This window comes from Podarcis gaigeae, assembly GCF_964106915.1.
Source record: "Podarcis gaigeae genome assembly, chromosome: 10".
Taxonomy (NCBI): Eukaryota; Metazoa; Chordata; class Lepidosauria; order Squamata; family Lacertidae; genus Podarcis; species Podarcis gaigeae.
The window spans coordinates 73467299-73481174 of record NC_139686.1 but is presented as its reverse complement, the minus strand read 5'-3'; the positions used below and the strand labels follow the sequence as shown (position 1 = coordinate 73481174).

The following is a 13876-nucleotide window of genomic DNA, read 5'->3' as shown; positions in this document are numbered from 1 at the left end:
TGGAGTCTGCATACATCTTTGGAAAATGGAAAAGTTGAGTCATTACAGTCTTAAGAGGAAACTGGTAACAGTTGTGCATTCAGCAATGAGCTGCAGAAAATATTTCATAGGGGAGCTAGAGTTTTATACATGGCAACTGACAGATAAGGGGTGAGAGTAAACAAGAGTTCATAAAACCCAACATATACCTTAAACGATGGAAATAATCAAGACGGGCTCCACTTCTTGTGTTCTTGTCCAAGAGGCAACCTTTATGCCTGGATGGTTCCTCCGCTCACAACCCTCTAGGACTCCTCTGAATGCCAGAGCTTGTGTCAAGCCCAGCTAGTTTTGGCTAGTAAACATTTGAGCATTTATTTGGGAAGATAAGTGAGAAGGGAGGAAAGTTGCTGATTGTGTCAAACCCATGACCTGAACACTGGACTCACTGTTACAGCAACCAGTCTTTGCCTATTTTTGTTAAACATTTTCTTGCCTCCCAATTGGGCTATAGTTTTTTATTTTCAAAATGGTACGGTAGTGTCCTTTGTGAACACAGGTTGGCCCCAAAGCAGTAAAATGTATATGAAGGTGCTACTGCTTTTGGACTCATAGTTGAAGCAAAGAACTGATTAACAGACCTTAAGGAAAAGGGAGAATTTTAAATAATGGCAGCTTTGTTCTGCTGGTAAAAAAGACTAGGAAACATTGTGTGGGTTATAGAAAGTTTTAGTGGTATCTGTATTAAAGTGTTAGAATGATCACAGAAAAGAGAAACTAAAATCCAAGCAGACTTTAAAGACATGGTTTCCAAAAGGATTGCCAAGGTCATATCAAATCTCACTTCTTTTGTAGAACCCTAAAATTCAGAGTGCAAATGGTTCAATTAGATTTCCAGTTTCTCTCAGTGTGAATGAAGCAACTTCCTATAAAAACAGAATCATAGTTTGCATTTTCAGTATAAAAATTAGACGTTACAAAAGCAAAAATTCAAATGGCACATGGTCAACTGTCAAAATACATGATTTGAGGAATAACATCATTCATTCATGACAGAAAAAAGTTGATAGCTCTTTCTGCTTCCTGATCAATGCAGACTTTCCCCTGCTGCCAGCTTCTTGTACAGGCTGCACAGCTGGTCTGGTTTAGGAACCTCTGTCTCGGGGGTGGAGGGGATTTCAAAGTCAGAAGAGCTCTGAGACTCTGGTTGGTCCTCAGGCTTGAGCAGCCCTGAACTCCCTTGTTTGCCCCTCTCTGGAGTTGATTCAGCCTGCAAACTTGGCGTCAGAGTAGCTGCTGCTGCACTTGCCTCCTGAGCTCTGCCTTGGCATTCCAACTTAATACTGTTTGTAGAAGGTGCACTGTGAGCCAAAGCCTTGCAACTCTGCATGTCTGTTTGGTTTTCCCCAGCAGGGAAACAAGATGCGTAAAGCATTGCTCGCTCTGCTCCTCTCTTTAAAGGGCTGGACTCGAAAGTCTTTCTCTCGTGTGGAGAAATGAGCACAGTATCCGCCTGACTGTCCCACCCTTGGCTACCTTGTTCAGATATGTGCGTTGACTGAGAAGAGTTTTGGGAGGAGATGTGAGTAGAATCACTAAAATCCTCATTATCACTGAACAGGTTGGGGGACTGAGGCTCACTAGAATCTGTGGGAGCTGGAGCATAGTCCTCGTGTTCAGAGGTCTCTGTGTCTTCCACATGTCGCTTAAAGTAGGCATCCCACTTGGGCACTTCCAGGTCCTCATTTTGTTTGCAAGTGGGCTCTGAACAGACCAATCCTGGATTCGGCAACACAGTGGCAGACTCTGCACTGGGTGGTAGAAGTTCATCTAGAACCATGTCTTTCTCCAATTCTTCCTCCTCATCGTCATCTTCACCGTTGGATTCCTCACACTCAATGAAATCTACCTTCAAAGGGGCTGGCATGGAAGTTGCCCTATAACTTGTTTTGTCGCTGTCATCTTGATGGTTATCAGGAAGGGGCCTATTTTCAGATGCTGTCATGTCTGGGAGAAGTTTTGGAATCTTGTATCTTATAGGAATCAATTCTGTATCAAAGAGATCATCACTCCCACCATCTGTCAAGACAAAAAAAACCAGGAACATGAGAAGGTAGTAAGATGACTTTAAGCCAATCTCCAAATGCCTTACCATGATAAGACACCTTTTCCTGGATTATAAAACTTCCAAGCATTTGGGGGGGGGGGGGGGCTTCTAAACCACAGCATGAAGGAACAGGTTGCCTAACTTCTCCCAGCTATTTTCTACATGCAGAGAGATTTACCATTGGTGTGCTTTTGTCTACAATTCCCACATCGGAACGGGCACAGTCCAGGATTCTGTTGCATGCTTGAATCAGCAGAGCAGCCTATGAGGCTGTAAACTGATGTTTGGACTGTTGGACTCCAAGCTAACCAGGGTGGCAACTCACTGGGAGACACTGTGATACTTGGGAGATAGGGTACAGGTGGAGAACGTCAGACTAGGACTTGGGAACCCTGAGCAAAATCCCTGCCTAAAGCTACAATGTTTACTGGGTGACCTGAGGTTAGTCATGTTCACTTAGTGTAAGCTAAGTCCCACAGGGGTGTTGGAAATGTAAGCTGGAGGGTGGACAGCAACTATGCATGCCGTGTTAAGTTGGTTAGAAGGGTGAGATGCAAGTGAAATTTAAAAATGTAAGTTCATTAGAGAGATGACATAATCATGCAATAAACATGATTTACTGCTTCAAAACCACAGGAGTCCTTTCCTTTGCCATCTCCATCTGACACGGAAGAGAGAAAAACTTGCCTTTCTCTTACCTGTGTCTGTTATTTCTGAGGGTTTGGCTCTCTTCAGTGCTCCAAGTGGTTTGTATTTCAGCTCGTTATTTTTGTTGTATGATGTACATAATGGCTTTAAGCTGAGAAGAAGCAATACAGAATTTTGTAGCTCTTTAGACTTCTGAAACATTCATTAGTTCCTCTTTAATTTTCAGCAAATTCAGATCACTTGCATGCTACACTGAACTTTACAAAAATTCAGGTGTTCATTGAAAAAACAACTAACAACCCTGCTAAGATAACCAGAAGTACTTTGCCGGACTTATTATAATTATGGAAGGGGGGGAATGCCCAACCCAGGCCCAAGATAAATGAATTACTACTGTACAATACTTCCCTAAAAGTATGGTTGTGTCATAAAAATAGATATATAAAACTGATGTAAACATATTTCTTTATCTAGAGCCTAAGCTCCTCTCCCTGATGTTACTAGACAGCAGAAACAGGATGCTACTTTCATAATGAAGATGGCTTTCACTTGTGAATATGGACAATGACAGCATGTTGTTTTACTATGCAGAGCAGAGATGGAAAATTACAGTTTCAGTGGGCATAACAGATAAATAAGTCATACAAGGCAGTGTCAGTCTTAACACTAGTTAGAAAACATCTTTGCAGCAAAGAGCCAGAGAAAAAGACAGAAACTTACATTTCCATAAGTTTGTCTTCTGTCACACCTACTGGAATTACATTGGGATACACATTCACCGGGCGAATGTAGCTCAAGAAATCCTGAATCTACAAAATAGGATTGGAGGAGGAATTAATTTCTGCATTTAAACCTGGCTTGCAGTCCTTTTTGTGCTGTGATTTGCCATTGCTTTGAGAGGCTTTTTTTCTTTTTACAAAGAAATGAGGCTGAGAGCGAAAAACTCTCATAGCTAACATAGTAACTGACTCCAGTTCCAATTCTGCCCCCTGCACCACGCTGGCACTGTGTCTCACCACGTCACCATCTCCAGTCAAAGCTCCATCAGCATTCTGATTTGCGCACAAGACTGCTGTGCTTGTAGAATGGCCCCAGCAGGCATGAGGACCCCTTTGCTCAGACATCTGTAGCTTTTCTCTCTGACATATGCATCCATTTAAGGTTGCCACTTTTTATCTCTCAAGTTCCACTTCAGTGGGGTGAAGCCAGTAGGTCATTAAGGGGCTTAAATGAAGCAGGAATCCTTGGATGACGGGCAGACTCCAAATGTGATGGACGACACACTCTGAATCAGCACCTGCTATTGTGGACATTCCTACCAGGAGGCAGATGCTGCCACCTTCTCATGCAGCAAGTGTCAGAAAACAATCAGCCATTCAGGGGGCATGTGAAATCTATGGAGGTTTATTAATGCTTGGTTCCCTTTGCCTATTTCAGGTTGTGGAGCCTCAGGGCCGAGTCAAAGACAGCAAGCTGCAAAGTTTCTGGTTCAAGTCTCCTTTCAGCTATGAGAGAAAAGAGGGGCTTCCCTAGGCATGCTACATCCTCCTCAACCTGAGTCCTTGCCTATAAAATAGAGAAAATACCAGCTGACCTCAAAGGGATGTTATCAGGATTACCAAGATAACATATAGCGGCTTCAACGTGCTTCATAAAGATAAAGAATAATCATTATTGTACTTTTACTAACCCCCAAAGTGCATCCTATAAAGGCTACAAAATCTAAATATAAAATTTTGTAAAGGCTGCTCTGTATAATGTAAAAGGGGTTCATTTTACAAAACAAATACTATACATACCTCGCTGTAAGAAGAGTGGAAGGAAAAGCAAGCTCTGTATGAACTCTCCCCAGTCCTAAGCAGAAACCAGAAATTAAATTATCAATATGTGAACAGCATCAGCACCTTAATAAAAAAGCAGATCGCATATAAAAATTGATATCCTGCCTTTCTGGAAGAATATCACGGAAAGCGGGAGGCCAGCCAGCCCCCCCCCCCCCCAGGCCAGAGAAGGAGCACCTTGTTCCTGCAAGCCTTTAAGGGCAGCGAAAACACTAGGGAAGAACTTTAAAATTAGTAACTTGTGCCCAAGGCTGGTTCTTCCCCCACTTTTGTTTTGTGTTGTGTGTTTTAGATCATGTCGGAGGGCAGGGACCACCTTATTACTCATCACTGCAAGACCCTATAGGGACCTTTTTCAGTTGCAGAGTCATGCTGCACACCTACATAAAGATACCTGTATTTATCTATATTCTGCCATGTGTGCCAGGGCAGCTATCAACATAAAATCCAAGGAAACTATATACAATAATCAAAGTGACAAAAACTGCAGCACCTAAATGTACCCATCCTCTCCCAAATAACAGTGCCCTCGAGTTTCACTTGAGTGTGGGCTGGGACTGCCTGATCTCCTCTGGAAGGGAGAAAGCCCTCTCTTGCATTCACAATTAGGTCACTTAGTGCTTTATTTACTGGCAGCAACACCTTGAATGGAGTCTGGCAGAGTAGCTGCTCCATACTCTGGACTGTTTGAGAATTTAAAAAATAATAATAATTGAAAAGAGTACTTGCCTCACTATTACATTCGTTTTCCTTGTCCTCTCTCCAAACCACATTGTGGATGGCTTGACGCTAATTATGTGCAGCCGCTTTCCATTCTGAGAAATCACACCACAAGGCAACCTGTTCCCTCGGAACATTTCATCATCCTATCATAGAGACAGCATTAACCATAGCACCCAGGCAGATCAAGCACACCCTTTTTTCAATACCTAATGTAACTCTGCAAATTATTTTACCTACTACCTTCCTCTGCTTCCCTGTGAGACATGGAAACACACACACACACACACACACCCAATACTGGCTGCCTCCTGTGCACAGACTGCCCACCTAGTGGAGTTCTCACATTATTCTAATATTATAACCTATTCATTTCTACCTTTTTCCCTGAGGAGACTCAAGGCAGCTTACAGATAAAAACAAATACTGCTAAAAACAGAAAATTCAAGCATTAAAATACAATTAAACCCTGAAAGAATTAAAAGTACATACATAAAACCTGTTTCAAACAGATGCAAAATCACCTAGATGCCTAGCTTCATACAGGATAGGGACCATGAAGAGAGAAGCCCATCCAATGTGTCACCATATTGCCCAGCTCTATTGGGCAGCCATGTTTGTTCTTTCATGCATCTAAAACGGGAGTGGAGGGAGGTCTTTGCAATATTTTGAGGAGCATCGCACAATGAGGGGAGCTCAGCACTCCTCCCCCACCCCAGCACTTAGTATCACATCTATGAAGAAATGTAGCTTCCCTCTATGCTCCTGGCACCGGACATGCTTTGAATACACTTGATGTGCTTTTGGGCTCAATTGGAGGTGCTGAGTAGCATCTCTAAGCCCTTAAGCAGCCTTGATCCTGCAGATTGCAAGGTACTTTCCCACCAACACATGCCTCCCTGAAGTTTCCTCTGGGATCAGCTGGGGTTCAGGAGCAGCTGTTCAGAGGTGGCAACCATTCCTGGAATGCCCTCCCCTTGAAGGTACACAGCAAGCTACCTTACACCAAGTCAGACTACTGCTCCACCTCGCTCAGTGTTGCTGACTCTGACCGGCAGCTCTCTGGTATTTTAGGCAGCAGACAGCTCTACCCAGATGTGCCAGGGGTTGACCTGCAGAGCTTCTGTGCTGTCCCTGAGCTGCAGCCCTTCCACTCAGCCAGCCCAGGACTGACCTTCAGAGTGGTGTTTTCAGGGGCGGAAGGGGGGGAACCAGTCTAATAGCTTCCTTGATGGGTTTTTAAAAGTGATACTTTACTGTCATCTGTGCTTTAGTTTTGTTTTGGTTTAGTGCATTTTATGGTGCTGCGAATAGTCGTTTTAGAAAAGCCATAGGAAAGTAAACCTTCCCCCCAAATAAGAATATTAAAGCTGCTTTGGCCAAACATCTCCTTGGTTTCTTCAAAGCCAGACTCTTATTTAACATGGAGCCCCCAGGGGCATTAGCACTTAACACCCAAGGGGGGGTGTCAATTGCTGACAGATACGCACCCTTGGATGGCGACAGGCATGAATCTGAGTGTGCCGACTGGAGGTGATGTGGTAGAGGATTTCTGGCATGTTTTTAAACATTTCCAATTTGTTCACGTGCACCTAGAAAGTTAAGTTTGCCATTATTAGTGCTGTTGTAGACTAACTGAGAAAAGAGACAGCAAGCTTCTCCTTCTCAAGGAATTTGCCTTGCGGTGGGGAGGAGGGATCATGGTTGTGCTCTATTCAGAAAGGGGTTGTATTCAGAACGACAATCTTACCTTAACTCCAAGCTCCTCGCTGAGATTTGTGAACAAATACTCATATCCATAAGCTGCTTTGCAGTTCAGCCACACCACATGATAAGGACTGAGGGTGATCCAGCTTTGCACTAACTCTAATATGCCTTTCATACATTCTTCCTGTTGAAGGAAAAAGACTGCAGGGCATTCACATATAGCAGATCTAAACAGATTTGCGTTCTGTTGAGCCCACAACTGATCCTTGGCCACTAAAACCAAGCACTTTGTGCAGGCAGAGTAGGAAGCCTCTTTTGGCCAAGGGCTGCCCTTCCACATGGGGGGGGGGGGGCTTCAGGGTCCACATACCAGCAGTGGGAAGGGCCAGAGGCACACACAAGTCAAATGTTTCTCCCTCCCTCCCTCCTGCCCCTTCTCTCTGTCCTCCATCCAGCTGAGAAACAGGCATCAACACAGTTTCAGTCAGGTCAAAGCACTCCAGGAGGACATGGGCACCTACCAACACCCCTAATAAACTACAGTTCCCATTGAAAAGTTGACTCCCAAGCAGAATTCTGGCCAAGCAAGCAAGCTGCATGTTGGGTTTTTTGTTTGTTTAAAAAATCTCTTCCTTCAAATTGTACTTACCCTGCTGGGGATCTGATAATACTTGGGATCACAGAAAGTAGTATCCAAATACACACTCTGGATGTCTTTCACTCTGTAAGAGAGAAATTCAATATTCAAGACTGTGCTTGGCACAGTGCTATTAGTCACATGTTACGCAGCAACATACTCATATTTCTGTTGGCATCCAAAAGGTGACATTTGCCTTCACAAATGAATGCACCTAGAAGAAACCAAGCAGACTTCCTACCAAAGCAGTGCCCAAATCTCCACGGCACACTGTGGCCATGGAAGGCAATATGCAAGCACTAAGGCTCTGGGGTTTCCTTTCTGTCAGCTCCCGGGCCAAAGCTGTGACTGCTCTCTAAAGATTTAAGAGGTTTGCATTCAGGGTCCGTGTGCTTTAGTGATTTTCACGCGCAAAGCATACCATTTACAAGTTATTGTACCTGCAAAGGGTTAATAGAACAGGGTTCTGCCTGTCACACACCTGACCCTCTAATCAAAGGGCAACAAAGCCAAACCAGAAAGGTCCACAATCCATTACCTGCTCCCCGAATGCAAAAGTTCCATTCTGGCCACTTCTCCCTTGGCAAGTCTGAAATCCCCAGTGTACAACACAGTGCCACTTTCACCTTGGAAGAGAAACCTGCACGAGAAAAGGCACTGCTGTCAGTTTCAGCATTGGGGGTTTTGCTGGGTTTCGGAATAATGGAATGGTGAAAGCCAGGAGAGTGGGCTATGGCACTGGCTTTCGGCTAAGAAACTTGGGCAGCAGACGATTGCACATAGCAGGACGAAGAGGCATATAAACAGGAGCAATGCTCCAAGTATCTTATCAGGCTTGTAACTGTGTGCATTCGCTCTTGTGGCTCTCCCCAGTTCTCACAAAAAACCAAACAAGGCCCTGTTCCCCCAAGCTGTAAGTGCAGTTTCATTTCCCATCAGCATTGGCATTAACTGCAGCTAACACCCATGAGATTCTCTCTTAATTACAGAAACAGCCTCAAATCCTGGCTTCACTTTTTGGTTCAGAATAACCACCAGAAAAGGATGACAAAAGAGAAATTTAAGTCCCTCTACCACTCCCACTCTCCCATTCTGCAACCTGCTGCTGGTTCAACTAACATTGCCATGCGTTTGTTTAGTCTGTTTTTATTGTATTTTAAATCCTATTTTGTACTGTGTTTGATTCTGATGTTATGTCGAAAGACCAACTCATTAATCAATAGTAATAAATATGAATACAAACTGCAATTTTGCCTGGGCATGGTGTGCGAGACCAAGGCATCCCATTAAAAGGCCCCCACGCCCATAACCAGGGACGGAAAGTGGGGGAAGTCAGTCTTTGGTAAACAAATCCAAAATAAAATAACTGCAGTTTAATTCTTATAGAACCACAACTCACTGTGACATATTATTTTTCATATTGATTTCCATTAATTATTTGAAGGCAAGAAAAATGCATACATAACTGATCCTGGGCAATGGCCGGCTGGCAGAAGCGTTACCACTAAATCTTCTTTCTGGAAAGAGACACAAAAGAAGGAAGGAAGGAAGACAGACAGACATTGACTCGTTTCATGTTAACTTTGTAATGAATAGTTTTTGCCTGGCTGCTGTGCAGAGTGAAGACAAGGAGGTGGGAAAGAGAACCCTGTGCGCGCAAGGCATCTGGGGACAGGACCCCGTGGCCGGGGGGTGGGGGGTGGGGAGAAACCAGTCTCACAGGCTCTTGCCCTGCCCCTGACTTTCATTTATATCAAGGATGGGAATCTGGCCAGTGGATCCACTCCTTATCTCCGTACCTCTCCCTCTCACCAGGTGTGACAGGCGGGTGAGGAGACAGACAGGTTGCTGTCACAACAACTCACTTTTGCCCTTGCTCTGTAAATTCAAATGGTGCTGGCAAGACATGTCCAGTGCTTCCCTAGCACTGACAATCTGCTGATCACCAGCCCTGGGGAAGTCCTGAGAAGTGGCGGCTGGGAAGTGCTGTGCAAGGAGCTGTGCAGGCACAGACCACCAGCTGATTAGTGGTGCCTGAAAAACACCTGCCAATAGGGTGCATGGGCTAGAAGTTGCCTGGTGGCACGGGTTCTTGTGTCATATGCTATTAGCATATACTTTTATTATAAAGATGCAGAAAAGAGGAGAAACCTGAAGACTTCAAAGCACAGTATAAAAGAGAGAGGAAATTAGGACAAACAAGGAGAAAGTAAAATAGATATCAGGCTTCCATTTTGTTGGCCAAAATTGGAATTTCAGAGCAAAGAGTAACTAGCACTCCTACCTACTTAGGTGAAATATTAAAATGTTAAACAGTCAACATAACTGACTACCTCACCAGATGCTTCATCAACCAGAGAAATCTGCGTTGGAGTTTCAACTTCAATGGAAACCTACAGCAGACAGACAAACAAATGTACAGAGGCACATTATAGGTGATGAGAACTGTTTTTACAGCATGTACAAAACAGATGTTTTTAATGGCATGGTAATAGCTAGGATCAGGAGACAAGCACATGCCTGTGGAAGGTAAGCCATTAACTTATGACAAGGCTCCCCAACTTTCTGGAGTCCGGGGGCATGTCAAAATCTAAGAAACCTGTATGGAAACTGTTGTGGGCCCCACAGAATGCCTGAGGACATGCACCTGAGGGACCTCAGATCTACGAAAAGCAACTGTTAATGGGTACTTTTTGCAAAACATGACCCAGCAAAGGAAGAAATATGACTCATTCAAAAAAACATTTTTTTTCCACCAAGTTTCTTCCTTTTTGAGTCATGTTCCACAATTTCTTTGACGCTAATAATCCTCTGTTCTGCACCAACAGAAGCTCCACAAAAAGTCTGGAACATACCGTATATCAGACAGGAGCTTGAGATGAAATGCTAATGCCTGGCTTCGGCAGGGGGGGGCGGGATATAAATGAATTATTATTATTATTATTATTATTATTATTATTATTATTATCATGGAGTTCTCTCTGCATGAAGAGACCTGAGCCACCATCTCCTTCTGTGGCTCTGCTAGGGCAGAGAGAACCTGACACTGAACAGTCTAAAGAAAGGAAGGAAGTCCCAGGATACACCTTTGTATTTCATTTTAAGACACAACAGGTGAACGAAGTAAAGCTTAGGGTGGTATTGAGTTTTACTCAGAGTAGACATACTAAAAAAGATGATGACTACAACACAGTTTAAATGGACTTCACCACCTAGGACAGGCATCCTCAAACTTGGCCCTCCAGATGTTTTGGGAATACAATTCCCATCATCCCTGACAACCGGTCCTGTTAGCTAGGGATGATGGGAGTTGTAGTCCCAAAACAGCTGGAGGGCCGGGTTTGGGGGTGCCTGTCCTTAGGATTATGGCAGCTTCATCTTTTGCGGACATTGCTAGCTATAACAGCTTTAATAGTGTCTGTTTACTTCAACTACACATGAAAAGAGTCAACTTACAATGTGATTCTCCCAAAATTTATACCGTGGATTAGTTAGCAGCAACTCCTTCGTTACTGGTGAACAATACAAGCGAACTTTTAAGCTTTGAAGAAAAAAGAGATACATGTCTCACAAAAAAGCAAATGGTGGTTGTCCAATATCCAAAAAATCAAACAAAAAGTAGTTCCCATGCCTCCTTGCAAACTCTTTCAACAAGCAAGTCTGTGATATGGCAAAGGTGTCTGTGACTTAAGGAGGGAGAAGTAAGCAATCCCAGACATCATTTGCTGTATTATATGCTGTATTATATGCTGTCTCTTCCCCTGCCTACAGACAGAAGACACCCATCTGATACCACACACTTGCTAGCTAGACAACTTTGCCTCTACCCCAGGGGTAGGCAACCTAAGACCATAGCTGTCAACTTTTCCTTTTTCTTGTGAGGAATCCTATTTGGAATAAGGGAATTTCCCTTAAAAAGGGGGAAACGTTGACAGCTATGCCTAAGGCCCAATTGCCTTCTCAATCCGGCCCATGGACAGTCCGGGAATCAACCTGTTTTTACATGAGTAGAATGTGTCCTTTTATTTAAAATGCCTCTCTGTGTTATTTGTGGGGCCTGCCTGGTGTTTTTACATGAGTAGAATGTGTGCTTTTATTTAAAATGCATCTCTGGGTTATTTGTGGGCCATAGAAATTTGTTCATTTTTTCCCCAAAATATAGTCCGGCCCACCACATGGTCTGAGGGACGGGGGACCGGCCCATGGCTGAAAGAGGTTGCTGACCACTGCTCTACCCAAACTACTCGTCTTCCAAGATTTGAATCCCACATTTCAGCACCTTCCATGCATTAGCTGAGTAAGTTTAGGGGGTAAATAGAAAAGGTTGGCTACAATTCTCAGGACATGTAAAAATATGCACTGCAGAAAGTGCAGTGTAAAACACACATAGATAAATGAATCCTAAAACTACATTTAAGAACTGGGCAGGAAAGGGGAGGGAGAAATCCTTAGAATCTGAGCTACACTTACCCACATGGGAGAAATGGAAGTGAAATTGTAGTTTTTACTAAGGACCCAGACAGAATGCTAAGAACTCAGGTAACAAACAAAGCAAAAGGGTGTATATGCAGTAAATCAGAGAATCTACTATGGTCATTTTATAAATTACAGATTACTGTATTTAGTTGCAGAATATGAGACGCTAAACTTCCATGTTTAAAATAAAAGCAAGTTTCTTCTCATCCTTAAGGAGATCAGCCTGAGAAGGTGCTGATGCTTTCTTATCCCTTCACTCACCACAGGTCCCAGCCTATTCTCACACACGTCTCTCTCCCTTTTCATTACCTGCATGCCAGTCTTCTTTTTAGGGAAGGCGCTCTCAGGCCTTTCATGTGATCTAAATATTAACATATTAAAAGAGGAAGATTATTTTAGAACTCCGCCATGCTAAGAACAGTCTTGGGCCTCAGTACAGGCCAGAAGGACAGACACAAGCATCAGCATGATCAGAGAAGCAGGGTTAAATCCTCCTCCTGTCCCAGAATCTTCTAAAACAGTTGCTCAGGAAATAGCACAAATTGCTCAGGGGAAGGGATCCTTTTCTGTCTGAGGAACTGCAGCCCAGTTCAGAACCTCCCCCTTCTCTTGAAGTGTGCAATGAATGCCATTACAGGGAACTCTGCACTTATGAGCATTTAACTTGTGCGGGTTCAGCTTTATGCACTTGGCAATTAAAAAAAACAAAAATTAAAATGGGGGGAGTGCATGGGGGGTAAAGTTTATCAATCCCACCTGTCATTAAACCCAAAATGTTTTGACTTTATGTGAGTTTGGCTTTATGCGATATCCCTGGAATGTAACCCCAGCACTGGCAGGTATCAGGAGCTGGACAGACTTCTCCTGTTACTGCTCAGGGACAAGGGCTCTGGGGCGTCAGCAGAGGCAGGCGCAGATCAGCAGGCAGAGCATGTCCAGGACCAGAGATTTGCCAGGAAAGTTTTGCCAGCAGCTGGTTTCAACCAGGCAGGCAGCACCTTTTGAAACACAATGAAGGGGGCAGTTCTGAGAAGAAAGGATGGCACTCGGTGCGTGCTCAAAGACACTCGTCTCTGTGAGTCTTTTCTTCCCGAGGCTAAGCCCCGGCAGTGGATAGTAAGAATAATGAAAAATAGTAAAACAAAAGCAAAGCGCTCTCTACTTCGGTGTTGACCAACACTGGCTGGAAGGATGTGGGGGGCAGCATAAGCCAAGGGCTGTGAGGTGTAGCGGTTGGAGTGCTGGGCTCGTCCCCCCTCGGCCCCCTGGCTGTGACTCTGGGCCAGTCGCTGCCTCTCAGCGGGGTGGGGCCTCCCTCGCAGGGCTGTTGTGAGGGCGGGGGGGGGGAGGAGGAGGAGGAAAGGGAAACGGAGAAGCAGCAGCAGCAGCAGCAGCAGGAGCGGACCTTTGTGGCAGTGAGACAGGAAATAGGCCCTGGCGCGGAGGTTCTCGCGGTCGAAGCGGTCGATGGAGAGCCGGGGATACTCGCGCATCCTCCCGGCGAAGCTGCTCATGGCGCCGCCGGAACCAAGGCGGCGGGGCTGCGGGGCGGCCGGAAAGGTCCGCCGAACTCCCTTCCGGCTCTTCCGCCGAGGCCACTTCCGCCAGGCGCCTTTCCGCGTCGCCGCCCCTATTGGCCAGAAAAAGGACCAGGCCCCGCCCACGCCTCGGCAGGCGCCGGAGCTGAGGTAAACCTCCAAAGCGTGTGAATGGTAAACTTTGCACTGATTGGCTGCTTACGGACAGCGCCCTTCCAGGAGC

The 13876-nt window shown here is 44.8% G+C and overlaps 1 protein-coding gene across 2 annotated transcripts; it reads right to left on the bottom strand.

Annotated features, from left to right (window-relative positions):
• DCLRE1C (DNA cross-link repair 1C) lies at nucleotides 1–13815 on the bottom strand. Of its 2 annotated transcripts, none has more exons than XM_083701496.1 (14): nucleotides 13521–13815; nucleotides 12425–12476; nucleotides 11096–11180; nucleotides 9973–10032; nucleotides 9101–9156; nucleotides 8178–8279; nucleotides 7652–7724; nucleotides 7046–7186; nucleotides 6786–6887; nucleotides 5305–5441; nucleotides 4534–4588; nucleotides 3455–3543; nucleotides 2785–2885; nucleotides 1–2058 (listed from the first exon to the last, which is right to left on the bottom strand). In XM_083701496.1, the coding sequence occupies exons 1-14, from the start codon at nucleotides 13627–13629 to the stop codon at nucleotides 1067–1069; spliced, it is 2154 nt and encodes a 717-aa protein (XP_083557622.1). In that variant the 5' UTR covers nucleotides 13630–13815; the 3' UTR covers nucleotides 1–1066. The 2 variants fall into 2 exon arrangements, with proteins under 2 accessions (XP_083557622.1, XP_083557623.1); XM_083701497.1 differs by having other exon boundaries at nucleotides 9978–10032; nucleotides 13521–13689.
• Between the last annotated feature and the right edge of the window lie 61 nt (nucleotides 13816–13876).

Bases quoted from the DNA above. Each gene is read 5' to 3' on its own strand.
- DCLRE1C (XM_083701496.1), bottom strand. From the start codon at position 13,629: ATGAGCAGCTTCGCCGGGAGGATGCGCGAGTATCCCCGGCTCTCCATC. The intron at 6,888-7,045 runs GTAAGATTGTCG...TTAACTTTCTAG, and splicing joins GCGAGGAGCTTGGAGTTAAG to GTGCACGTGAACAAATTGGA. The intron at 5,442-6,785 runs GTGCGTATCTGT...TCTCTATGATAG, and splicing joins ATGCCTGTCGCCATCCAAGG to GATGATGAAATGTTCCGAGG.